Source organism: Phacochoerus africanus, chromosome 11, assembly GCF_016906955.1.
Source record: "Phacochoerus africanus isolate WHEZ1 chromosome 11, ROS_Pafr_v1, whole genome shotgun sequence".
Taxonomy (NCBI): Eukaryota; Metazoa; Chordata; class Mammalia; order Artiodactyla; family Suidae; genus Phacochoerus; species Phacochoerus africanus.
In genome coordinates, this window is record NC_062554.1 from 44,187,192 (window position 1) to 44,212,505 (window position 25,314).

A 25,314-nucleotide genomic window follows, 5' to 3' on the forward strand; every position below is an offset into this window, starting at 1 on the left:
AGGCTGCAAATGCAGCATGGATTTGATCCCTGGCCCAGGGACTTATATGCTACAGGTGTGGCCAAAAAAAAAAAAAAAAGAGTTGTAAAGGAGGGGTTCCCTTATGGCACAGCAAATTAGAGATCTGGCATTGGCCACTACAGTGACTTGAGTGACTTGGGTTGCTGCAGTGGCAAGAATACGATATCTGGCCTGGGAACTTGGAAACTCATACATGCCTCAGGCCTGGCCAAAAAAAATGGTAGGAGTTCCTGCTGTGGCACAGTGGGTTAAGAATCAACTATAGAGGCTCGGGTCACTGCGAAGTTTCAATCCCTGGCCTGGCACAGTAGGTTAGAGATCCAGCATTGTCACAGCAGCAGCTCAGATTTGATCCCTGGCCCAGGAACATCCATATGCTGTGGGTGCAGCCATAAATTAAAAAAAAAAAAGTTGTGAAGTAAATAGGAAAGTGTAAGTACAGTCAATATAAATAGAATAAAGATAATTTTAAAATAGATAAGAGTTGCCAGCTTCCATATGCTGAGAGCTGGGTGGGGACCACAATTGCAGAAGAAAATATAGAATGAAGGATCATATGAGACTTTCAGAAAGTGCAGCTGCCTCTCTTGAAGTGCACTCATACATGAACCCAGATGGTTTTGCAGTTAGGTTGGGGTGGATGTGTGCTATGGGCCACCTCATCTGGTGAATGGCCTCAGCCTCAGTATAACAATGTGACTACTGAGCGACATGGTGGACACAATACTTTATCACCCTCCCCAGGCCAACACCATCTGCCCCGAGCACAATCTCTAGAGCTCTGTGATCAGAACAAGGGTCAGTTAATCAACTGGCCCATTAGGGCCAATCCAGATGACTAGTACTATCAACCACGCCAGCAATAATTACAGCAAATTGAAATGCCAGTATAATGTTCCTTAGAGGCTAAAAAGTCTATGGTTTTTATGACAGTCACTTTATCACTTCTCACTGTGGTAAGACTATTGGATTAAAATGACTTAATCCTATAAAAGGATATAATTTGGAGATACTGAACAGGTGTTTTTGTTTTCCTACTTGCCCTCCCCCTCTAACTAGCCAAGTTCCTCTCTACCCTCCACCCTCCCAGAGGCATTGCCTTGTCAGCTGCTTACAGGTTCCCCTTAAATCAGGACAGCAGTGAAAGGAGCCTCGGGCCTGGGGCTTTGTTGATTGCATCCAAACTACCAAATTGGAACCTCCTAAGTGGGCTAGGAGAAGTGGGGAGAGAAGTGTGGTAGAAGGGGAAGCTCCCTCCCCAGCATCTACTTGGGAAAAGTCTTCAGCCATGGCAGCAGTAAAAACCTTAACTGAACTACATGATTTTACATAGCCACAAAGCAAAGATGTTTTGCTTAAACACGTAGTCTCCCTTTGGCCTGAATTTGTGCTGTGCCTCTTGACTCTTGCTTATTTGCTGGTTTATTTTAGCTTAACTAATCATATCAAAAATATACATCAAGGAGTTCCCTGGTGGCCTAGTGGTTAAAGATTTGGCATTGTCAGTGCTGTGGCTCGGGTTCAATCCGTAGCCTGGGAACTTCCGAATGCTGCAGGCACAGCCAAAAATAAAACACCCAAATCATGCAACTAGAGATTATCATACTAAATGAAGTGAGTCAGAGAATAACAAATACCATATGACATCACTTATGTGTGGAATCTAAAATATGGCACAAATGAACATATCTGCAAAACAAACTCACAGACATGGAGAGCAGACTTGTGGTTGCCAAGGGGAAGGGGATGGGGGAGGGAGTGGGATGGACTGGGAGTTGGGGATTAGTAGATACAAACTGTTACATTTAGAATGCATGGGCAATGAGGTCCTACTGTACAGCATAGGGAATTCTATCTAGTCTCGGGATAGACCATGATAGAAAGTAATATGAGAAAAAGAATGTGTATGTATGTATGACTGGGTCACTATGCTGTACAGCAGAAATAGACTCAACACTGTAATCAACTATAATAGAACAAAAAAAATATTAAAAAACCAAACAAGGACTTCCCATCGTGGCACAGTGGTTAATAAATCTGACTAGGAACCATGAGATTTTGGGTTTGATCCCTGGCCTCGCTCAGTGGGTTAAGGATCCGGTGTTGCTGTAAGCTGTGGTTTGGGTCGAAGATGTGGCTCGGATCCTGTGTTGCTGTGGCTGTGGTGTAGGCCGGCAGCTACAGCTCCAATTTAGACCCCTGGCCTGGGAACCTCCATGTGCCGCAGGAGTGGCCCTAAAAAAGGCAGAAAGATATATATATATCAAAAAATTTTACACACTGATCAAACTTGATAGCACCCCTGTAAAAATCAATGATACATCAGTGTACTGCAAACATTCTCTTTGAATAATCACTGATTATCCAAGCTATTAAATATAACATCCAATACACTCCATGACCTGGCCCTCAATTCATATCCTCCCACCCCTTACTTTGAACTTTAATACCAATAGCACTGAACTTTGAGTTTGTGCCTTTGCGCTCAAAATTGAGACCCCCTGTCTGGAATATGCTCCTGCCCCTTTGCTGGCCTAGCTGTTATTCATCTTTTAAGAATCCTTCAGAGGATTTCCCACCGTGGGACAGTGGGTTAAGAATCTCCAGTGGCTTGGGTCTGATTGAATCCCTGGGCCAGGAACTTCCATATGCTGTGGGTGTGGCTATAAAAAGAAAAAAAAAAAAATCCTTCAAAACTCCTGGAATTTTTTTTTTTTTTGTCTTTTCTAGGGCTGGCTGCACCTGCGGCATATGGAGGGTCCCAGGCTAGGGTTCTAATCAGAGCTATAGCTGCTGGCCTACACCAGAGACACAGCAACTCAGGATCTGAGCTGCGTCTGCGACCTACGCCACAGCTCACAGCAACGCCAGATCCTTAACTCACTGAGCAAGGCCAGGGATCAAACCCTCAACCTCGTGGTTCCTAGTCAGATTCGTTAACCACTGAGCCACGATAGGAACTCCAACAGTCAGAATTTAAACTGGAATACAAATCTTTTGACTTCAGTTCCTATTCTTTCCAATGGTACCATGCTGCTGCTTGTAAGAAACAATAGACATTATTCTAGCTAGTGATAAATAAAGAACAACAAAAATAGAAAGATACAGTATATACCTATTACAAAATTTCTTGAGATATTTTCTGGAATTGTGTGATTAGAACTAGATGGAACCATGGAAAGATTCATGCAACCCAATGTTCATAGCAGCATTACTTACAATTGCTGAGTTAGGGAAGCAACTTAAGTGTCTTCATCAATAGATGAGTGGGATGTGGTATATGTACACACACACAATGAAATACCTCTCAGCCATAAAACATAATAAAATTTTGCCATTTGCAGCAACATGGATGGACTTGGAAGGTGTTATACTAAGTGGGATAAGTCAGATAAAGAGGGACAAATCCATGGAGTTCCCATTTTGTGGCTCAGCAGATTAAGAACCCAACTAGTATCCTTGAGGATGCGGGTTTGATCCCTGGCCTCACTCAGTGGGTTAAGGATCTGGTGTTGCCCCGGCCTGTGGTATAGGTTGCAGATGCAGCTTGGATCGGCTAGGAACTGGCATTGCTGTGGCTACAGCGCAGGCCAGAAGCTGCAGCTCCGATTCGACCCCTATCCCAGGAATGTGCATATGCCATAGGTGTAGACATTTAACAACAACAACAACAAGGGCAAATACTGTATCTTATCACTTATATGTGGAATCTAAAAAAAAAAAAAAAAAGAGTGACTATAACAAAAAATAACCAGATTCACAGATACAGAGAACAAACGAATAGTTACCAGTGGGGAGAGTGAAGGGGGAGAGGGGCAATATCAGGGTAGGGGATTAAGAGATACAAAATTTTTTTTTTTCTTTTTAGGTCGCATTCGTAGCATATGGAAGTTCCCCGGCTAGGGGGTTGAATCAGAGCTGCAGCTGCCAGCCTACACCACAGCCAAAGCAAAGTGGGATGTATAAAATAAGCTATAAAGATGTTGTACAACATGCGGAATATAAGCAATATTTTATAATAAACAAATGCAGTATAACCTTTAAAGATTGTGAATCACTACATTGTACACCTGTAACATGTAATATTGTACATCAACTATATTTCAATAAAAAATAAAAATAAAAAACGAACTAGCTGGAAAAGTGAAGCTAGAGGAAAAAGCTAGATTGATTCAGAAGAACACAACTATTGTGAACAAGAAACTCACCTTTGTGAAGACTCTGAGGACCAGTGATATAACAGAAGCAGCTGTGGGATGTGGCCTGTCTCTGAACCAGAGTATAAAGAGAGGTGACCCATTCTATTAAGAACAATTGGGAATAAGGACTAGTCACATATGATCTTTAGATACAGTCAGAAAGGAGTAAAATGTTCTTCAGTTGCATCCTCTGATTTCTTAGCCGGAGACAGAAGCTTTCTTGAAATAGGAGGATGGCTGGCTCAGGTTTATCAGTGATCACTGGAGACACGGATTTGAATTGATCAATTATTTATCCGCTTGTTTTCAGCAACCTGATGACCAGCCTCATTTCCTGGAAAGCCCTGATGCTGGTTCCATCACAAGGCCACAGGAAACCAAATCGGGGGCCTGAATGAACTGTGCACATTTCCCCATCTGAATGGTGAAAGCCCTGGTTTAAGAAAAGCAGTATCTGGTCTTGTCTCTGGAAGGAAGTCCTGCCCACTCAGTCAAAGCTGCTCCCTTGACTCGCCTCCTACTCTGTAGATAATGGTTTAAGGATGATGAATGCATTCAAGCCCAGCTCTGCTGTGTGGCATTTAGGACAGTGGAGACGAGAGGTGGATCCTGAAGGCTCAGAAAGCATCACTTGCCTAAGATGCGTGAGGGGATTAAATGTAGAACTTTCTGGCATCAAAGTCCTTGCTTTTCCCACAATCCCATGAACCCATAGGATGGTTATGAGATCTGATCCTTAGAATATCAGAGGAAATACTGTATCATTAACTGATTCCTAATCTGATGTGTACCCTGTTTTCACAGTCCTTGCAGAGAGATAAACAGACATGAGGGCAGCCCTGGGAAAGAACAGAACCTGATGATGCAAAGTGTTTGGACTCTTGCTTCTGGGGCTGCCTGTATCCAGTGACAAATTCTGTGTGAGCTCCGAGTGGATACACTGAGTCCTTTCTCATGGTCACAATGAAAATAGGGAACTTCAAGTCCATTTCCTTCAGAGGGGTTGGTTTTGCAATCTTTTTTTTTTCTGGGTTAAAGTTACACCATTAATTCTAAAGTCTCATTTGATTCTGCCACTCACCCTCAGGCAAGGCCACTTCCAAACCCCCAGATACCCAAATTATTTGATGGGATTCAGCTAATCCACTTATGATGATTCCTACAGCATTCTGCTCTTAGCGAATCTTTATTTTACCTTTTTTTTTTTTTTTTTTTTAAGGGTTGCACCTGCGGCATATGAAAGTTCCCAGGCTAGGGGTCAATTTGGAGCTGTAGCTGCTGGCCTACACCACAGCCACAACAACGTGGCTGTGCTCTATACCGCAGCTCATGGCAATGCCAGATCCTTAACCCACTGAGCCAGGCCAGGGATGGAACCCGCATCCTCAGGACACCATGTCAGGTTCTTAACCCGCTGAGCCACTCCCTGTTCTTGGTGAGTTTTAAAAGCATTTAGCAACACCCCTGAGCCAGCCGAAGCTTCCTTCCCATCCTCTTACTCAAAAGTTCGAAAATCTGTGGCAGAAAATGGAGCTGGACTCATGGAAATCTGGGAACGCTTGTCAGCTGCCTGGTAAATGGTCCCATTTCCTGGGTCCTTTCTGCAGTCAGGCTTGGAAGGATGGCCCACAGGGAAATGGAAGGAAGTGTTCTGGTTTTAATACTCCACCCAGCCCCCTTCATCGCCAGGGCTGGGCTTGGGCTTTTTATATAGCATAGCAGAGAACAGAATAGCTGGACCTGCGCAGAGGGCCAGGGGGCCTTCCCTGCGGGACCTGACGTCTCCTCAGACTCACCAGTCTGGCTTTGAGACCCAGCACTGCCCTTCTTTTATGCTGACTGCTGCAGCCAACAAAAAAGCTTTCTCTCCTCACAGAGCTGCCAGACCTCAGAAAGAGCCTATTCATAACAAGGTTGTGCTGTCTCCCTCCCTCCCACCCCCCAGCCTTGGGTGGGGCAGAAGGGCTGAGGAAAATTCTGCAGACCTGAGAAGGGCAAGAAAACACAGGGCAGCTGCCCTCTTACCCTGTTTGAACACCCAGGGTTAAGCCCTTGAGACCTTGCAAAAGGGAAGGATGCCCTCTGGGCTTATTTGAATCCATGTCTTCCAAGATATTGGCCAGAGAAAGGCAGCAAAAAGAAACATTGATCGTCCACCATTGTTTGGCCCCAGGGCAGCAGGTCTCAAATCTATTGAGCGTAGCAAGTTTCCGCAGTGCTTCTTAAAATGCAGATTCCTGGGTTCCACCTCCAGAGACTAATTCAAAAACTGTAAGTCATGGAAGTTCCCTGGTGGCCTAGTGGTTAAGGATCTGGTGTTGTCACTGCTGTGGCACAGGGCAATCCCTGGCCCAGGAACTTCTGCATGCTGCAGGTGTGGCCACAAAAAGACAAAACACTGTAAGTTGTGTATGGATGTGAACTTTATTTTTGTCTTTGCTAGGGCCACTCCTGCAGCTAGGGGTCTAATTGGAGCTATAGCCACTGACCTAGGCCAGAGCCACAGCAACGTGGGATCCAAGCCACATCTGCGACCTACACCACAGTTCACGGCAACGCCGAACCCTTAACCCACTGAGCAAGGCCAGGGATCGAACCTGCAACATCATGGTTCCTAGTCACATTCGTTAAGCACTGAGCCACGATGGGAACTCCTGGATGTGCACTTTAAAAAACCTAGGGGCACATTTTGCGCCAAAGCCTGAGGCACAGGTGTAAGTCTTCTACCCACCACCATGAGTGGCCTGGGCTTATTCAATACAGCCAGGCTATGGCAGGGACGCTCTGGTCCTCAACTCGTGGTGTTTACAGCATCAGAGATACTGGCACAGGGTAGACCAGTCAAATCACATCAGGCTCAGGATAGCAGTATTTCTTTTTTTATTATTATTATAGTTGATTTATATTGTTATGTCAATTTCTGCTGTACAGCAAAGTGACCCAGCCATACATCTATTCACACTCTCTCATATTATCTTTCATCATATTCCCTCACAAGCGATTGGACATAGTTGCCTGGGCTATGCAGATTGTCTATTCATTTCTCTCCCTTCCTTCCTTCCTTTCTTTCTTCCTTGCCTTCTTTTCTATCCATTCTTTCTTCCTTCCTTCTTTCCTTTTTTTTTTTTTTTGCTTTTTAGGGCCGCACCTGCAGCATATGTAAGTTCCAGGATAGAGGTTGAACTGGAGCTGCAGCTGAGGCCTAGCCACAGCAATGCCAGATCAGAGCTACATCTTCGACCTACACTACTGAGTGAGGCCAGAGATCCAATATGCATCGACTGGATCGAACTAGTCGGGTTCCTTACCACTGAAGACATGGTGCCAAAATATTTTGTATAAAAGTTTTCACCAATTTACACTGAAAGTCACTACCTTTCAATAAGCTCTGTATCTGCCTCAACAGAGACGAGGAAAATCAGCCCAAGATTGAAGCTCCGCAGTCCATGAAGCCCTGCAGCCGCTGCAGTGGGAGGCCAGAGTGCTCAGGGATTCCATCAGCAGTTGTCTCAGCTTCCCCTTCTCCGGCAGTTTCCTAGTTGTTTGAAGTTCTTCGTTTCTTAAGATACCAGGCAAAAAACCGGCCCAGGGGTGAAGGATGTTAGTGACAAAAGCAGTGGTGGGTGGAGGAGATCCCTACGTCTGAGGATAGAAAAGAATTTGTCAATTAGAATCCAACACTTGGAGAGCCTTCATGGCAACGTCCGTCTAATCCAAAGTGAGCTTCCAGAGACGGGCAGGATAATGAAAAAGGAGGCGTTAATTGGATAGGAGTTGGAGAGGCAGGCCTCCAGCCCGAAGGAGGCGGCCCCTTTAAGGCCCAAGCGCGGGCCTGGCCCTTTAAATCCGTGTCAGTTTCCCTTTACGTCAGCGGGCGGGCCAGCCACCCAGCTGTTTACCGCCCCGCGGCGCTGCTCACTCCCCGGAGATCCGAGCGCCGAAGCCGCCGCGTCCGCCCGCCCTTAAAGGGCCGGCGCCCCCAAAACTCGCCGAGCCGCGCGGCGTCGGGTCTCTACCTCTATCACGCCTCTCACCCTCTGACTCTCCTCCCAACGCGGCCGCCCCCGCCTCCGGGTTCCCCTCCCTCCCTTCCTCCCTCCCTCGCCCCCCTTTCCCGGCGTCTCCAAGCTCCCAGCAACCAGCCGCCTCCTCGCTCTCAGGGCCCTGGCGGGCGTCCGCCGGGTCTCCGGACAGTCCTCTGTCCCTGGCGAGCTGGGACCCCCTTCCTGTGGCCCATACTCCAAGCTCTCCCCTCCCCCTTCTAGCCGCCCCCTCCCCTTTCGGGCTACTGAGAGCGTGTCTATGGCTCCTGGGAGGGGATGATTCCTAATCTCAGGCCGGGGTTAAAGTTCTGGTCCTGGTGAGATGCTGGAAGCTGCGGCCAGAGCCGCAACCCGCCCTGGAGGTGTCCTGTCGCCTGTCGCCGCCGCCGCCACTGCCGCCCTGCCGGGGCCATGTTCGCTCCGGGCTTGGCCTTCTTGGCATTCTTGGTGGCCTCGGTCGAGAGCCATCTGGGGGTTCTGGGGCCTAAGAACGTCTCGCAGAAAGACGCCGAGTTTGAGCGCACCTACGTGGATGAGGTCAACAGCGAGCTGGTCAACATCTACACCTTCAACCATACAGTGACCCGCAACCGGGTGAGGGAAGGGGCTGGGCTGGGGGCTGGTGGTGAGTGGGTGAGGAGACCGGGGCAAGGAGACTCTGCCAGTCCCCGAGAATTGCCGCCCCACTGGGTTTCCCAAAACCACACCGGACCCTCTTGCCAGTCCTTTTTCCTTTCCTAAAGCTCCTGCTGGACAGTTTTTGAAGTTGCCTCATTCCCATCTTCTTTTTGATCCCTTCCGTTCCACCAGCTGTAGCCTGAGCAGGACTGGCCTGCTCCCTACCCCTCACCCAGAAGCCAGTGGTTCTGTGAGGTCTGGGAGCAAGCAGGAGCAGGCTTGCTAGTAAGCTTGGCCCAGTAAACACCACAGGATGAAACAGGCCCAAACTGAAAGGCTCTGCCCAGTGGGGGGTGTGTGTGTGTGGGGGGGGTGGTGTTATAGCTGAGACACCCCAGGGAGGTGAAAGCAGGACTTCCTAGGCTGCTGTTACTGCTGGGACCCGCCCAGCCCTCTTCCTGCCAGCTGGGCCTTGTAAGTTGAAGGTGGTGGAGATACAGCCACCTTCAGGTCTGGTGGGAGGGGAGAGGAGTTTGTCTTCTTCATTCTGACCTCTCTTTCGATTCTTCCCCAGCTGTGAGTTTAATGAGTTGAACCCGGGCATAGCGGGGTCTGGGAAGCCTAGACCCATGCAGGGCTGAGATTTGGACTCTTGCAGCCTGGCTCATGTCCTCCTGCTCATCTTTTACCAGGACTGGATTTACTAAGAATTAGTGGAGTTCAGAATATGAATCCAATTTTATTTTTTCCAGAATAAGGAGGGATTGGGTTTTCTGAAGTTTGATCTCATCTGGTTTAGAGTCCTTTCTCGCTCTTTTTTTTTTGGCCTGGTGTGTGGGAAGTTCATGGGCCAGGATTTGAACCTGTGCCACAGCAGCGACCCAGGCTGCTGCAATGACAATACCGATCCTTAACCTGCTGAGCCACCACAGCACTCTGAATCCTTTCTCTTTTTTCCCGCACATGTGGGGTCACTCTGAGAGCCGTGGCCTCTACCTCTCTGGATTTGCTGTCCTAGGGCTTGAGTTTCAAGCAGCCAAGCATTCCCAGGATTTATCTGGTTTTATTTTTTTCTTTAAGCTCCGACTGTCCTTCCCTCCATTTACCCAGGGTGGGAGTGTCTCCATTTTACAGAGGGGAAAGTTGAGACTCAGCGATGTCAAGTGGCTTCTCCACAGCCCTATCCCTTGGTCAGAGCTAAGGAAAACTCTGCTTTCTTGGCTTTCAACAACCCCTGTTATCCCCACCTCCTTGTGGCATCTGGCCACCAGATGAGTTGTTGAATAGGAGCTTCCTGGCTCACAAGGAAGAAAGTTGGGGAGCACTTCTCGCTCTCCCGTGTGTGCATGTGTGTGCAGGCACGTGTGCAGGCATGTGCATCTGTGAACTTGGACAGTGGGGGGTATCCTTAGGACACCTGAGGTCCCCACTGTTTCTCCTCTAAGTTCCGCCCAGAGACTGGGGGCTGCTCTGGCAGAAGGGGCACAGGTAGCTTCCCAGCCCCCTGGATGGGGAGAGAACACAGCAGTTGGCATAAGGGAGGGCAGGCCTCATGGTCTCTGGGACCGAGTGTTCTGGTGGCAGGGGTAGAGACTCCACTGGCTTGACTGAGGGGCGTTTCCATGTCATTCTGCAGACAGAAGGCGTGCGTGTATCCGTGAATGTCCTGAACAAGCAGAAGGGGGCTCCTTTGCTGTTTGTGGTTCGCCAGAAGGAGGCGGTAGTGTCTTTCCAGGTGCCCCTGATCCTGCGAGGGATGTGAGTAGGGCTTGGGGACCAGGGAGGGGGGTAAGCCTAGGCCGGGCCTTGACCAGAGCCTCACCCAGGGCCTTGTCCAGGGCTTCAGACCACCTAGCGCCCCTTTGTTTCTCCTCCCCATTCCCTGAGCCAGGAGCACAGAGCCCCGCCAGATGGCCTGGGGCTGGTCAGCCTAGCAGCAGGAGTAGTAGGGAGGGGCTGGGACCAGAGCAGCGGAATTGGGCACCTGCTCCCCTGGAGTGGCATGCTGGCTGTCACAGGACCACAGTCATGTCCTGACTGCCTCTGGCCGTAGGTTGCAGCGCAAGTACCTCTACCAAAAGGTGGAGCGAACGCTGTGTCAGCCCCCCACCAAGAATGAGTCTGAGGTCCAGTTCTTCTATGTGGATGTGTCCACCCTGTCACCAGTCAACACCACGTACCAGCTCCGCGTCAGCCGAATGGACGACTTCGTGCTCAGGTCTGCAGGGGAGAGCGAGGGGCCATAGGACTGGCCTCCTTCCCAAGCTCTGGGGGTGACAGTGTGGGGGGCTCTTCTCTGCCCCACAGGACCGGAGAGCAGTTCAGCTTCAATACCACGGCAGCCCAGCCCCAGGTAAGACCTCCCTGTCATCTGCCCCTCAAGAAGGGAAATGAGGAACCTTGACCTTGGGGATGGGAGTGGTCAGCAGTCTTTGCCAGGAGCTTCAAGTTGGCTGTACTCTGCGTGGAGGGCCTCTCCGGGAATCGGAGCTCTGGCCCTCAGGTGGGAGAGGACAGATAGCGTGGGAAGTACACAGACACAGGCTGCCATCTTTCCTACTTGCCTCTTGGGCACTGTCCTGAGCACCCAGCTGAGGTCGAGGGGTGTGGTAGACTGCCTGTGGTCCAAGGCCTTTTTCCCCGAGAGCCTCCACTGCCCAACCCTGGGAGGAGTCACACTGTTCCCTTCTAGAGGGGCCAAGAGACCATCCTCATGGGCCGGGGCTCTCCCCGCCCTCCCTGTGTCCTCAGTACTTCAAGTACGAGTTTCCGGAGGGAGTAGACTCGGTCATTGTCAAGGTGACCTCCAACAAGGCCTTCCCCTGCTCAGTCATCTCCATCCAGGATGTCCTGGTAAGTTGCCTGCCCTTTTCCTCTCCACCAGTAGATAGCAGGGCGGCTAAAGAGAGGGGATGGGGCCCAGGACCCTGCCCATCTGTCTTTCTCCTCCTCCCTCCATAGTGCCCTGTCTATGACCTAGACAACAACGTGGCCTTCATCGGCATGTACCAGACTATGACTAAGAAGGCAGCCATCACTGTGCAGGTGGGAAATGCACATGGCCCCATGGCGGGTGGGCAGGTGGTTAGCTTTCCTAACCCTTACTCCTTTTCCCCTGCCCTGTTCCTACCCTACTCCCAGGACTGAGTCTTGCCCTGCTGGTCCCTGATATGTGTGAGCATTGAGTCACTGTCCCAATCACCTTTAGGGACAGGAAAGAGCAGATACTCTTTCTAGCTGTTTTATCTCTTCATTCGCCACAGTATGAAAGGGGCCTGGCTGATGCTGAGGGCTGCCCTTGGCAAAGCCTAAAACCTGTGCAGGGGCAGGGAAGGGGAGGCCATGTGTTCACCTCACGACATCCCGGACATCCCGTTATGTGACTGATGGAGGCAGTGTGGCCCCTCCACTCTTTCTCCTGGCTGATGCCCAGACTGTAATAATACAACCGTAGGTTCCATGATGGTGGGTCATACTCACATTTGCTTACCTAACAGTAGTGTAGGTGCAGAGTTTGGCCTCTGGAGTCAGCTGATCCTGGCTCTGCCACTCACTGGCAGTGAGACCCTAAGCTAACTTGTGAGCCTATCCAACAGGGATGGTGTAGTATTGACTTGTAAGGATCTTTGTGAGGATTAAGTAAAATAATATATATGCAAGAGTTTAGCATAATGTCTGGCCTGAAGTAGGTATTCAGATAAAGGATGGTGTTGGTGGGAGTTCCTGTCGTCGTGGCTCAACAGAAACGAATCTGACTAGTATCCTTGAGGATGCAGGTTCAATCCCTGACCTCCTTCAGTGGGTTAAGGATCTGGCATTGCTGTGGCTGTGGCTAGTGGCTACAGCTCTGATTCAACCCCTAGCCTGGGAACCTCCCTATGCTGCAGGTGCGTCCCTAAAAAGACCAAAAAAAAAAAAAAGGGATGGGGTTGGTGATGAGAGTTGATGATGATGTACTGATGACACTTGTCATCCTCACCATCTTCATCCTCATCCTGCAGCGCAAAGACTTCCCCAGCAATAGCTTTTATGTGGTGGTGGTGGTGAAAACCGAAGACCAGGCCTGTGGGGGCTCCCTGCCTTTCTACCCCTTTGTGGAAGGTACGTTTTGTGCCCTGGGCCTGGCTAGGGCTGGGAGGGCCTGGGCACTTCCTGGGAGATAGAAGAGCCTGCGTGGCTGGGCAGGCTCTTGATGGGATGCGGGGTTTTAGCCCCAGATTCTCCCAGGCCTGGTCCTTCTAACTCTAGCCAAGTTCCAGGCAGGTTTGCCAGTTTGACATTTTACTTCCAGATGAACCGGTTGATCAAGGGCACCGCCAGAAAACCCTGTCAGTGCTGGTCTCGAAAGCAGTCACGTGTGAGTGTGGGTGGCTGAGTGGGGATGGCCTGGCTGCTGGCTCTTCTTTCAGGCCTGGGGTAGGGAGTGTTCTCTGAATGGGAAGGGTGAGGAGGACCTACTGGAGCAGGCTGACAGGGTAGGAGGGGGGCTTGTTCTTGGCAGGCCTTGTGCAGTGGGGGTGGGGATCCATGAGTAAAGATTGAGGGACTCGGAGTTCCCATCGTGGCTCAGTGGAACTGACTGCATCCATGAGGATGCAGGTTTGATCCCTGGCCTCGCTCAGTGGGTTAAGGATCCGGCATTGCTGTGAGCTGTGGTGTAGGTCACAGACATGGCTCAGATCTGGCATTGCTGCGGCTGTGGTATAGGCGGGTGGCTTCAGGTCTGATTTGACCCCTAGCCTGGGAACTTCCATGTACTGTGGGTACAGCCCTAAAAAGACCAAAAAAAAAAAAAAAAGATTGAGACACTGAGTTCTAGCTCTGTCTCTGCCATTTACGAGCAGTGTAATCTCATTGAGCCTCAGTTTCCCCATTTTTATAACAGGAGTAGTAGAATCCATCGCATTAATCTCACTAGTCAGTTTAGTAGAAAAATACCAGGCCCCTTAGTCGTGCTTAATAAATGTTTACTAGAGTTCCCTGGTGGCCTAATGGTTAAGGATTCAACATTGTCACTGTGGTGGCTCAGGTTTGATCTAGCCCGGAAACTTCTGCATGCTACAAGGCATAGCCAAAAAAAGAGAGGGAGAGACAGAAAAAGTATTTACTTTATAGCTGAGTGATTGATTGAGAGGAGTCCTTTGTAAACTGGAAAGCATAAAAGTAAAGGAGTGTGATGGGAGGGAAAAGCAGCTTCCTGTCCTCCACAGATTCCTTATTCAGCACATTTCTATCAAGCCGGGTGCCATGTTCCGGCTGTGGTTCTAGGATGCCCTTGTCTTGAGGGACCAGAGCCTGTGGCTGTGCAGGGTACTGAGGGCTAAGAGGAGCCCAGGATGGGTCACTGTAGGAGCTCAGGACCGTGAAGGTGTGTTTTGAAGCTTTAGTCAAGATGGAGTTTGGAAAAAGAAGTAGAGGAGAAAGTTCTAGCCGAGGGAGCTGCCGGAACGGAGACAGGAGTCATGTTTGGCGTATTTGTAGCCCCACTGGGTCATTCATCCTGGGGGAAGTGGCGAGAGGTGAGGCCAGGGCCTGGCTGCCATGATAGGAAGGGTTGGTGTGTTTTCCTTCCCGCCTCTCTGCCCGCAGCTGAGGCCTACGTTGGCGGCGTGCTCTTTTGCCTGGGCATATTTCTCTCCTTCTATCTGCTCACCATCCTCCTGGCCTGTTGGGAGAACTGGAGGTAAAGTGGAACCCCTGGGCCGTCCCCTGCTCTGGGGTGGGTGGGTAGGTGGGCGGGCGGGCAGAGGCTGTGGGGGAAATGGCCTGGCAGGACCTGAGCGGCCCAGGATAACCTCCGTCCACAGGGCCTAGGAAGGCAGGTCTCTGTAAGGATCTGTAACCAGGGGCCTCTCCTCTGGAAACCAGCCCCTCCCCTCAGCCTTCTTCCCAAGCGGAAAGACCCTACGCTGCTTCGCAGCCTGGGAGGACCCCTGGGCTCATGGATGGAAGACAGAGTTACGGGGTGGAGAGGGCGGAAGGCAGGCCAGCAAAGTCTAGGAGGACCTTCCTTCTGCCCTTCTGGTTTGCCTCTGGATTCTGTCCCTGCAGGCAGAGGAAGAAGTCCCTTCTGGTGGCCATGGACCAAGCCTGCCCAGAAAGCGGTACCTCCAGAGGGTCCAGTAGGGAGGGCCGAGTTTGCTCTGTGGTTTGGAGGGGATAGTGGGGGGGTGGCTCCCGTGGGGGTTGGACAAGGAAGGGCCCGCTGGGGGCTTCTGGAATGTTCAGATTGGGAGGAACCCTAAGACAGAGATGGGTTTGGGATCGTGCGCCCACTGGTCCCTACCGTGCCCGACTTAACCCAATGTCTGGTTCTGGCTACACTGTCTGCCGCCTGAGACGAAGCGGCTACCATCCCTGGGATTATTAACCTTTGGTTCTCTCCCCTTTCTCTGTTTCTCTCTCTATCCTCCCTCCCGCTGGGGACCTTCTCTCTCAGCTTCTCTCCTTGGTAAGCTCCAGGCGCTGTGGGGAGGGAGGGGAAGCCTGGGGTTCTGGGTGGGCCCCGGGCAGGCCGGCGCTGTCTGTCCTTGCTGCTGGTAACTTAGTCATTCCTGGCCTTGCTTTCTCTCTAGGGAGGACAGAGGGGACGAGTTTCCTTCGGGGCAGGTGGTAGTGGTAGCCACGCGCTGCCTCTGCTGGGATGGGTGTTTATTTTTTGCTGCCACCATGGCCCCTCTGTGTCTCTCTTCTCTGGATTCTTGCTTCTTCTCCCTGGCTTTTGGCCTCTCTCTATTTCCAAGGCCAAGGGGACCCTGACTTCTCGTTGCAGGTCACCCCCGGGTCCTGGCCGATTCCTTTCCTGGCAGCTCCCCGTACGAGGGCTACAACTACGGCTCCTTTGGTACGTGTCTGTGCCAGAGCTCATGCTTGCCTGCTCAGCCCGGTGGCCACCTCCAAGGTGGCCTCCTTGGCAGCCCCCGGGCATGGGTGCAGGGTCCCCTTCCCTGACGTCTCTGCCGCTTGCCTCACAATTTTCATTCCCTGCAGAGAATGGTTCTGGCTCCACTGGATCCACTGATGGTCTGGTTGACAGTGCGGGCCCCGGGGACCTGACCTACAGTTACCAGGGTGAGTGGGCCAGGTGGGCCAGGGCTGTGTGGCACAGGGCTTGTGCTACCACGACGGTGGGCGGCTGCCTCTTCTGCCAGATGCTGGAACCAGGGAAAGGCTTGCTGTCTCCCTGCCCCTTTCCTCCCTCATCCCTTCCTCCTTGGCCCCACTTCCCCGGTAACTTTCCCTTTCCTTTGAAGGGCACGACCAGTTCAAGCGGCGCCTCCCCTTTGGCCAGATGCGGCAGCTGTGCATTGCCATGGGTAGATGTCGGGAGGGTGGGCGCTGCTCTGCCAATCAGCTTCTGCCAGGGCGGTTGACTGGAGCCAGCAGGCTCTAGGACCAGAAAGATGCTTTGTGCATGGCTCCCCCATCTAATACTAATAATTGCTAGCTCGTGTGTCTTTTGAGATGGGCAGGCACTGGCCCCTGATGCTGGCAGGCTGGCATCCCAGCTCCCCCCGGGCCAGATGTTCTGGTTTGCTATTGTGTTTCCCAGCACCTCACTCCCTGGCCCGCTGGGGCAGGGCTCATGGCCAGGGGGTCATGTCTTGGCCTCTGGGGGCTTTGGTCAGCAAGGGCGCAGGAGGAAGCATGAGAAAAGAACAGGATAAAGGAGCAGGTGCTCTTGCTAGAGGCAGCCTCTCACCCTTGCCTGCACCCCAGGGCCCACTTGGTCTTCACCCAGTGGGGGCCAAGGCAGTGTCTTCTCAGAACCCACACAGCTGGGCATCTTCTAATTAGTGTGACTTTTGTCCAATTCAGCCCTGCTGCTCGGATCTGGGGCCCGGGGTCTGCTCAGTGTCCTGGCCTGGAAGCTCGGTGGGGGGGCAGGGCTGGTGTGGTCCCTGTCTGGTGGCCTCTTTGCAGAGCCCATCCTTGTTCCCCTCAAGGACTTAGGAGCACCTGATACTCCCAGGCCTGAGCCCACCTCCACCCCCGCTCTGAGCCCACAATTTGCCTCCTCCCGTCATCTAGTAATTGTGACAATTGCCCCTGGTGGGTGGGGACAGGTCTCAGACCCTGTGCCCACTAGGTAGCCCTTCCCTTCTTTCTGCCACAGACCGTCCCCTGGACCCCGTGGGTACTCGGCCACGGCTGGACTCCATGAGCTCCGTGGAGGAGGACGACTATGACACATTGGCCGACATCGATTCAGACAAGAATGTCATTCGCACCAAGGTCTGACCCCGGGTGGGCTGGCTCTGGTCAGAGGTTCCCAAGGAAGAGACCGTCTGTGTTCGGACCCCTGCACATCCACCACCCCTTGGAGTGGCATGTTAGGGAAGCAAACGGAAGGAGCGCGGCTGAGCAGCATAGATTCCAGGGGAAACCTTCTCAGCCGCCAGCCCTCCGGGCCGATGGGCAAGCAGTAGGCAGCTGGCCCAGAACCCTGCCCGGCAGAATCCGGGCCTGTGGGAGGGAGGCTCCCCTTGTCCTCCTCTAACCTGCAGCAAGAGGGGCTTTTCCCAGGCAGTGGGAATGCTCACTCCAGCTTCTCCTCAGCAATACCTCTACGTGGCCGACCTGGCACGCAAGGACAAGCGCGTCCTGCGGAAAAAGTACCAGATCTACTTCTGGTGAGTGGGCGGAGTGGGCTGGGCTTCCTGTTGTTGGCAGAGCCCCCCTGGCAGTGGGTTCCTGGGTTCTCCATGCTGTCACCTCACCCCGCCCTCCCCTTCCCCAGGAACATCGCCACCATTGCCGTCTTCTATGCTCTTCCCGTGGTGCAGCTGGTGATCACTTACCAGACGGTGAGCGGGCAGGGGCCGGCTCCCAGGCCTGTGCTCAGCACCTTCTCAGAGCTGCAGGCTCGCCTCTGCCACAGGCTGGGCCCCCGCCCCCAGTGCAGAGCCTCCAGCCTGGCTCTGGAAGGAGCCCAGGGGCCCTGGGTTCCAATCCCAACTCTGCCTTACCAGCTGGGTGGTCTTGAGCAAGTCATGCAGCCTCCCTGAGCCTCAGTTGGTTCATCTGAAGAATGGGGGCAGCACGTTAGCAATGACACCATCTTCCCTGGGTTGTGGGGACTTATGAAATGAAAGAGCCGGGACTTTATTAAGTCTCAGTTTCTCTTCCCTATTCTCTGTACTGTGGGGCAAGAACCTCAGACATGGTCACACCTCAGGGTTTTCAGCTGCACCTAGTGAGGGGGACAGTGACTGTGCCAAAAGCACTTGCTGGTGTCACGTGCATACACATGCTGGCTGTGGTGGTACCTCCCATCTGTGGCAGAATGGGGCTGCTGGTGGTGTGGGCTGTGGGCCAAATCAGGAGCTTTAGCAGTGCCCCTGCCTCCTTCCCTCGCCCCACTTCCTCTGCAGGTGGTGAATGTCACAGGGAACCAGGACATCTGCTACTACAACTTCCTCTGCGCCCACCCGCTGGGCAACCTCAGGTGGGGATCATCTCGGGAGCCCCCTTTTTCCGTCACATGCATGCACGGTGGACCAGGGCAGGCGCAGGGGCTCTGGAACACCCACCTTGGGTGGGGAAGCAGCTGGGGCATGAGACCCAGGCACCACATCCTCTGCCGCCCCTTCCAGCGCCTTCAACAACATCCTCAGCAACCTGGGGTACATCCTGCTGGGGCTGCTCTTCCTGTTCATCATCCTGCAGCGGGAGATCAACCACAACCGGGCCCTGCTGCGCAACGACCTCTATGCCCTGGTGAGAGCGCCCGCCCGCCCACCCGCTGAGGCCTCAGCTCCGGACCCTTCTTGGCACGCGTAGCCTTGCCCAACCTGCTAGTCCTGCCTTGCCTGGCTCTGTCCAGCTCTGTCCTGCCCTGACCAGCCCTGACCAGCATAACGCAGCCCAGCTCAGCCCTGCCCTGCCCAACCCAGCTCTTCCTAAATACCCCCATCCCACCCCTCTCACCACCTCCCTCTTCTGGGCCCCTTCCATCCTCACTTCCCATCTCACCTCCTCTCTTCCTTCTCTTTCTCCCCAACAGGAATGTGGAATCCCCAAACACTTTGGTCTCTTCTACGCCATGGGCACGGCCCTGATGATGGAGGGGCTGCTTAGCGCCTGCTATCACGTCTGCCCCAACTATACCAATTTCCAGTTTGGTGAGCGGGCCTGTCTGTTCCCCTGCTGAACCTAGAACAGGGACCTGCCTGCATTGGCCATCCCCCTTCATCCACGTGGATCCCCAAGCCTCAGCCATGTAGGCGACTCCAGGGCTGGGGGCTTGTGTGTAGCTTGTAGAAAATAGGTGTCTCTGGAAAGGCATGTGCCAGCACTGAGAAAACAGATAATTAAGATACAGTCCCTGATCTCAGACTCAGACTAAGTTGTCCTTGTCAGGGGAAGTCGGACTGTGGGTGGCAGCCAGGGAGGCGGCGGTGTGGTGTGGCAGGGACAGTTAAGGAATTGCAGGTCCCTGCTGGGGCTCAGCGGATGTTTCCGGAGTTCACGTCCCCATCCCTCCACCTAGACACGTCATTCATGTACATGATCGCGGGGCTCTGCATGCTGAAGCTCTACCAGAAGAGGCACCCCGACATCAACGCCAGTGCCTACAGCGCCTACGCCTGCTTGGCCATCGTCATCTTCTTCTCCGTGCTGGGCGTGGTGAGGCCCCGGCCTGCTCTGCTCACCCCGCTGGGAAAGGGGCACGCTTGTGCACACGCCCACGCCCGTCCACCCCCGCAGGAGCCATCCCTGCTCCTCCCGAAGGTGCCCTCCCAACCTGGCTGCGGCAACCCAGCATCTCCCAAGGAAGGGCGGGCCGGGGGAGCGGCTTTCCTCTGCGCCTCCTCAGCCCTGCCCTCCGTGGCCTGACAGGTCTTTGGCAAAGGGAACACCGCCTTCTGGATCGTCTTCTCCATCATTCACATCATTTCCACTCTGCTGCTCAGCACACAGCTCTATTACATGGGCCGCTGGAAGCTGGGTGAGGGCTCGCCTGGGGCCGGCTGGGCTCCGGGGCCTTGGGAACCTGGCGTCCCGAGGGCCCTGGAGGAACTGCTGGGTGCAGAATTAGACTGGGCCTTGGCATGTGCCTCCCGAAGACCCTGGGTCCTCTCGGCTGGCACAGACCAGGGGCTGGAGTAGAGGGGTGCCCACGCCTTTCAGCATCTTCCCTTCTTGCAGACTCGGGCATCTGCCGTCGCATCCTCCACGTTCTCTACACGGACTGCATCCGGCAGTGCAGCGGGCCCCTCTACGTGGTACCTGCCTAGCTCCTGGCCCCTCCTCCTCCATCTCTGTAGCTGAGAGCCCGGGAGAGGTGGGGACCGGCCGACTTGGGCCTCCCTCCACTTCTCTGCCTGTCTCAGTTCCCGTGTCTCTGCCTCCCTCCAGGACCGCATGGTGCTGCTGGTTATGGGCAACATTATCAACTGGTCGCTGTGAGTCTAGCCATTGTGTAGCCAGGCTGGGTGGACAGCTGGGGACTTGGCCAGCCACTGGCTGCCTTGGGGGCCATGGACAAATTTGCCCCATGGGCATGAGAAATGGGGGCCAAGGAGAGAGGTGTTGGCCCCTGGGGTTCTAGGATTTTCTGTGGGTGTTTGAGCCCAGCCCCACCTCATCACAAAACACAGGGTAGGGGCGAGGGACAACCCTTTTCTTGCTCTTGGCTCTCCTGTGTGTCACCAGCTCTTCCCCCCTCCTGCCAGGGCTGCCTACGGCCTCATCATGCGTCCCAATGATTTCGCCTCCTACTTGTTGGCCATTGGCATCTGCAACCTGCTTCTTTACTTTGCCTTCTACATTATAATGAAGGTGAGTAGGGACGGCCGAGCCTCTTCTGCCTGCTGCTCTGCTTCTGGGGGAGGGAGATGGCACAACCCATCTGGGGCAGCATCAAGAGGGGGTGGGGATTTTCTGGCCATCTTTTCACACCAGTGAGTTTTGAGGAGGGGAGGGGCTCGTCTCCTGCACGGACTCCCTGGAAGCCAGCTATAGGCTCAGACCGTTTACCGAGCCCCTTCTCTCTTCTAAGTGTGGCCCGTGAAACTGGTAGCCCTTCAGGCCACAGTAGGATAGGGTTCAGTGCAGGAGGTGTTAAGAGGTGGGGCTCGCTGAGTCTGTGGTGGGCTTGGACCTCTGAGGGCCATGCGCTTCCCAAGGGGCCCTCATGCCATCCAGTGTGAGAGGAGCTCCCTGGCCACGACACCTCGCAGCAAAAGGGTTCCGGGTGCCAGAAGGCCCAGACATCAGGGGTGAGGACCCCAGGCTGCCAGTATGGGGACATATTGAGCTGTGTAGTGATGGGGTGATGGGATGAATGCAAGAAGGTTTCTGAAAGCTGGGAAGCGGGGCGGGGCCCTGAGGCAGCTCTTCCCCACCCCCTCTAGCTCCGGAGCGGGGAGAGGATCAAGCTCATCCCCCTGCTTTGTATCATCTGCACGTCGGTGGTCTGGGGCTTTGCCCTCTTCTTCTTCTTCCAGGGACTCAGCACCTGGCAGGTGAGTAGTCCTCCTGCCAAGAGGTTGGGGAGTCGCCCCCAGGCTCATTGTGAGCCTGCAAATGGCCAGTTCTCTTTTCAAAAATCATTTGTGAGCTTCTCCCATGCTCTGTCACAGCTGTTTTCTTGTTTAATTCTCCTAACACTCAACATACCAGCATGGCTGTATCCTCCCCACCCCCCACCCCCATTTTACTTTATGGGGCAGCCGAGGCTCAGAGAGGCCAAGTGACCTGCCCAGGGTCACACAGCCAGTAGTGGCACAGCTGGGACTGGAAGCCAGAGTTGTCAGGCTCTCCCCTCTGCCTCGTAGGCCACCTGTTGTGATCAGAACTAAGGCTGGCAGGGTCTCTGCCTTTGAAACCTTTATAATCTAGTTCAAGAGAGGCCATCAGTTCCTGGCTTGCTCTTTACAACGTGATGCACGAGATCAGGGTGTAGGCAAGACAGGCCAGGGAACTTACAGGAGGGCAGAGGACAGAAAGGCTTCTGTGTTAGAAGGTCCAAGAAAGCTTAGAGGAGGCAGGCCCTGCTCTTGGCCTTAAAGGCCCCAGGGGTGATAGGGAAAGGCTCTGTGGCCAAGAGATGCTGGCAGCTTTCAGGTCAGTGATTGCATTAGCTTGGGAGCTGAGTGGAGGCTGTGGGCTCCTTGAAGGCAGGGCAGGTCTTTCTTGGTCATCTCTGGGGCCTCAGCAAGGAGCACAGACAGCTCCCAGACACAGAGTGAGGTCCTGCCAGTGTTTGCTGGAGAGAGGCTGTGGGGAGAGCATGGGGGACCTCAAGTGCCTTAGGTCATGGCTGCTGCTGTCCTTGGGCAGGGTGGCGTGACCTGATTCTAGTGCTTTGGAAAGAGTGAGCCTAAGGGGTGGGGGTGGGAGGGGAGGACTGATTAGAGCAGGGGGTGGAGGCCAAGGTGTGGGAGGGAGTTAGGAGCCCTTCCTGCCTTTCACTGGAACCATGACCAGAGTTCTCAGGGAGACAGTTGCAACAAAAGGCCAGTTCTTAGATGTGGGAAAAGGCAAGGGGTGAGCCCCAAAGGGGTGCTCTCGTGCCTGGGGCTGGGGCTGGGGCTGTGAACAGGGAGTGCCTGGAGGCGCTGGGAGCTGGGGTCTAACCCTGCCTGACTGGCTGGGGTCAGCAGGCAGCTCGCCCTGTTCCTCCCCAGAAAACCCCCGCAGAGTCAAGGGAGCACAACCGGGACTGCATCCTCCTGGACTTCTTCGACGACCACGACATCTGGCACTTTCTCTCCTCCATTGCCATGTTCGGGTCATTCCTGGTATGCGGGGAGCCTGGGGAGGAGGTAGAGGTGGCCCCTTTCCTGTGCTTGACTCAACGTGTCCACACCCCACTCCACCCCGCCCCAGGTGTTGCTGACACTGGACGATGACCTGGACACCGTGCAGCGGGACAAGATCTATGTCTTTTAGCGGGAGCTGGACCCCCTCACTTCACTCGTGGGGCCCTGAGCTCCTCCGCCTCACTGCCCGAGCCCCTGTAGGGCCGGGGGTGTGAGTCCCAGCCCTGCTGCCCAGTGCTGGGTGACTGTGGGACAGCAAGGTCAAGCCCAGGCTTGGTCTGGGACGGTCATGGGGGTGGCCTTGAGCCTTGCTCCTGCCCTTGGCCAGGGAGGAGGCCTGCTCCCCCGAAGCCCCGGATGTTGGCCAAATTGCTGCTTTCTTCTCAGTGTTGGGGCCTTCCATGGGTCCCCATCTGTCAACTGTCTGTTTGTCCTTCTCCAAGAGGAAGGAGCGAAGTGTTCCCTGCCCATCTCATGCCTTGCGTTCCGCCTGTCCTTCCCCTCCCCCCGAGCCTGGAACCCGCAGCCCTTTCTTCCCTGAGCTTCTACTCCAATGCCCTGGCCTGGGACCTGATTCTCCATCCTACACCAGGGTTCACGCCACTTCTCCTTGGTCTGTACCTGGCGGCCACCACTGCCCACTCTGGTCAGCCAGGATGGATGGGGATGTTGGGTTCCTGGGGTTGGTCAGCTGGTGCCAGGCTTTTGGTGCTAAGGCCTGTGAGGGGTCCCAGGCAGTGCTGCTTCCTCCTCTGACCTGGTTCGGGACCAGCTCTTTAGCAGTGAGGGGTCAGTCCACACGTGAGAACCGCCTTTGATCTGAAGGGCTGAATTCCGAGGTCACCTTCCTATCCCATCAGCCCCCAGACTGATGTTGGCACCAGGATTGGAGGGAAGGCAACGCACCCCTTTCCTTCCTTTTGCTTTCCAGGCCCTTAGGCCTGCCAAGCCCCAGATGGGGGTCTTTCAGTGCCATTGACACTGCCCAGGAATGTCCAGAGGCAAAAGAAGGGGGGACAGACAAAGAGCCCAGCCCATCCTGCCTCCCCCATGGCCACAGGAGCCCCAGTGCCTATCTTAGAAAGGGGCTTGGGGAAGGGACACACTATTCCCCTCCTTGTCCCTGGTCCAGCCTCACTGTAGGACCCAGGGCTGGCTTCTAAGTTTCCGTCCAGTCTACAGCCAAGTTCTGTGTTAGTCACACACATGCCACACATATGAAACCTTGGAGTTTACACTGAGTTGTCCCAGCTCTGGTTCCCCTGGCCGCTCTGGGCCTTGGATCCCCTTCACCCGACCTGGTCTGTTCCAGATGCCAAGGGTGGGGGAGGTGAGGTCAGGCCTCTGCCTTGGGGATTGGGAATGTGTTTTATTCTCCCCACCTTGTTTTTATAGCTCTCCCTTGAGCTGGGGAAAGGAGGAGGGTCTGATCTCTTTTCAGAGCTCCGTTTAATGTCTGTTCCCATGCTATGGTTGCTTTGTTTTCTATGAATGAGTCTGCATTCAATTAAAAAAACAACCAGATGCAGGTCTTGGGCCTGGTTTGGCTCCCTCTTTCTGGGTGGAGGTTGTGAGAATGAGGGGTGGGGCTGGCGATACCCTCGCGGTTTCCCTCTCCTTTGAGCCATGCCATCAGTTCAGTTGACATTTACTGGGGACCCGCTCCATGCCAGGCATCATGCTGGTGGAGAAGCTAGTGTGGCGAAAAAGCCTTAGCTGTGCCATCTCACCTCTGAAATCCCCCTTTACCTGGGAGACCTCTGTCCACCACTTGGTCCCCACGCATCAATCAGGCCAGCTTCACCTCTTCTTTTTCTTTTCGGTCTTTTTTTTTTTTTTTAGGGCTGCACCCCCAGCATATGGACGTCAAATCAGAGCTGTATCTACTGGCCTAGGCTAGGGGTCAAATCAGAGCTGTATCTACTGGCCTAGGCTAGGGGTCAAATCAGAGCTGTATCTACTGGCCTAGGCTAGGGGTCACATCATAGCTGTATCTACTGGCCTACACCATAGTCACAGCAACACAGGGTCCAAGCCGCACCTGCGACCTATACCTCACAGCAACGCCAGATACTTAACCCACTGAGCGAGGATGCTAGTCAGATTTGTTTTCGCTGAGCCACGACAGGGATGCTTTTTTTTTTTTTTTTTTTAAGTGTCCACACCTGTGGTGCATGGAAGTTCCGGGCCAGGGATTGAATTTGAGCTGCAGCTGTGGCAACGCCAGATCCTTTAACCCACTACACCAGGCCAGGGATCAAATCTGCAGCTCTGTAGCTGCCCGAGCTGCTGCAGTCGGGATTCTTAACCCACTGCACCACAGCTCTCCCAGCTCTGGAGTCTGACTTGACTAATGGACGGAGCATGTGCACTGAGGCTAGGGGGGTGGTGGGGGAACACAAGACGGTGATGGATGGTGGGTGCGTGGATGGAATGCAGGCTTCGAAAGGAGGGACCCTGCTCCTCTCCCTGCTCTTCCCTGAAGACGCCACTGGGGGGCACTATAGTTCTTTGCGCCACTGGGCTCTGGCGTCCGGAGCCGGCTCTGGAGGACAGGCCCTCCCCGGACTGCCGGGCCTGGCCACGCCCCCCGGCTAAGTGGGTGTGGAGAGTGTTAGCTCCTCCCTGCCTGGCTGCCCGAGAGTGGGGTGGTGTCGCAGCAGG

At 53.8% G+C, this 25,314-nt stretch overlaps 1 protein-coding gene across 4 annotated transcripts; it reads left to right on the forward strand.

Annotated features, from left to right (window-relative positions):
* Positions 1-8,125: 8,125 nt before the first annotated feature.
* On the forward strand, positions 8,126-24,182 carry SIDT2 (SID1 transmembrane family member 2). 4 transcript variants are annotated; one of them, XM_047752057.1, is made up of 27 exons: positions 8,126-8,857; positions 10,518-10,639; positions 10,935-11,099; positions 11,189-11,234; positions 11,633-11,734; positions 11,843-11,926; positions 12,883-12,982; positions 13,173-13,238; positions 14,471-14,564; positions 14,933-14,985; positions 15,321-15,332; positions 15,654-15,725; positions 15,872-15,952; positions 16,998-17,116; positions 17,441-17,514; positions 17,622-17,688; positions 18,256-18,329; positions 18,478-18,601; positions 18,888-19,005; positions 19,374-19,510; positions 19,724-19,832; positions 20,033-20,109; positions 20,243-20,289; positions 20,560-20,665; positions 21,241-21,351; positions 22,516-22,629; positions 22,718-24,182. In XM_047752057.1, the coding sequence occupies exons 1-27, from the start codon at positions 8,675-8,677 to the stop codon at positions 22,778-22,780; spliced, it is 2,520 nt and encodes an 839-aa protein (XP_047608013.1). In that variant the 5' UTR covers positions 8,126-8,674; the 3' UTR covers positions 22,781-24,182. The 4 variants fall into 4 exon arrangements, with proteins under 4 accessions (XP_047608013.1, XP_047608014.1, XP_047608015.1 ...); XM_047752058.1 differs by lacking the exon at positions 15,321-15,332; XM_047752059.1 differs by lacking the exons at positions 8,126-8,857; positions 10,518-10,639; positions 10,935-11,099; ... (1 more) ...; positions 11,633-11,734; positions 14,933-14,985 and having other exon boundaries at positions 11,905-11,926.
* Positions 24,183-25,314: the final 1,132 nt, after the last annotated feature.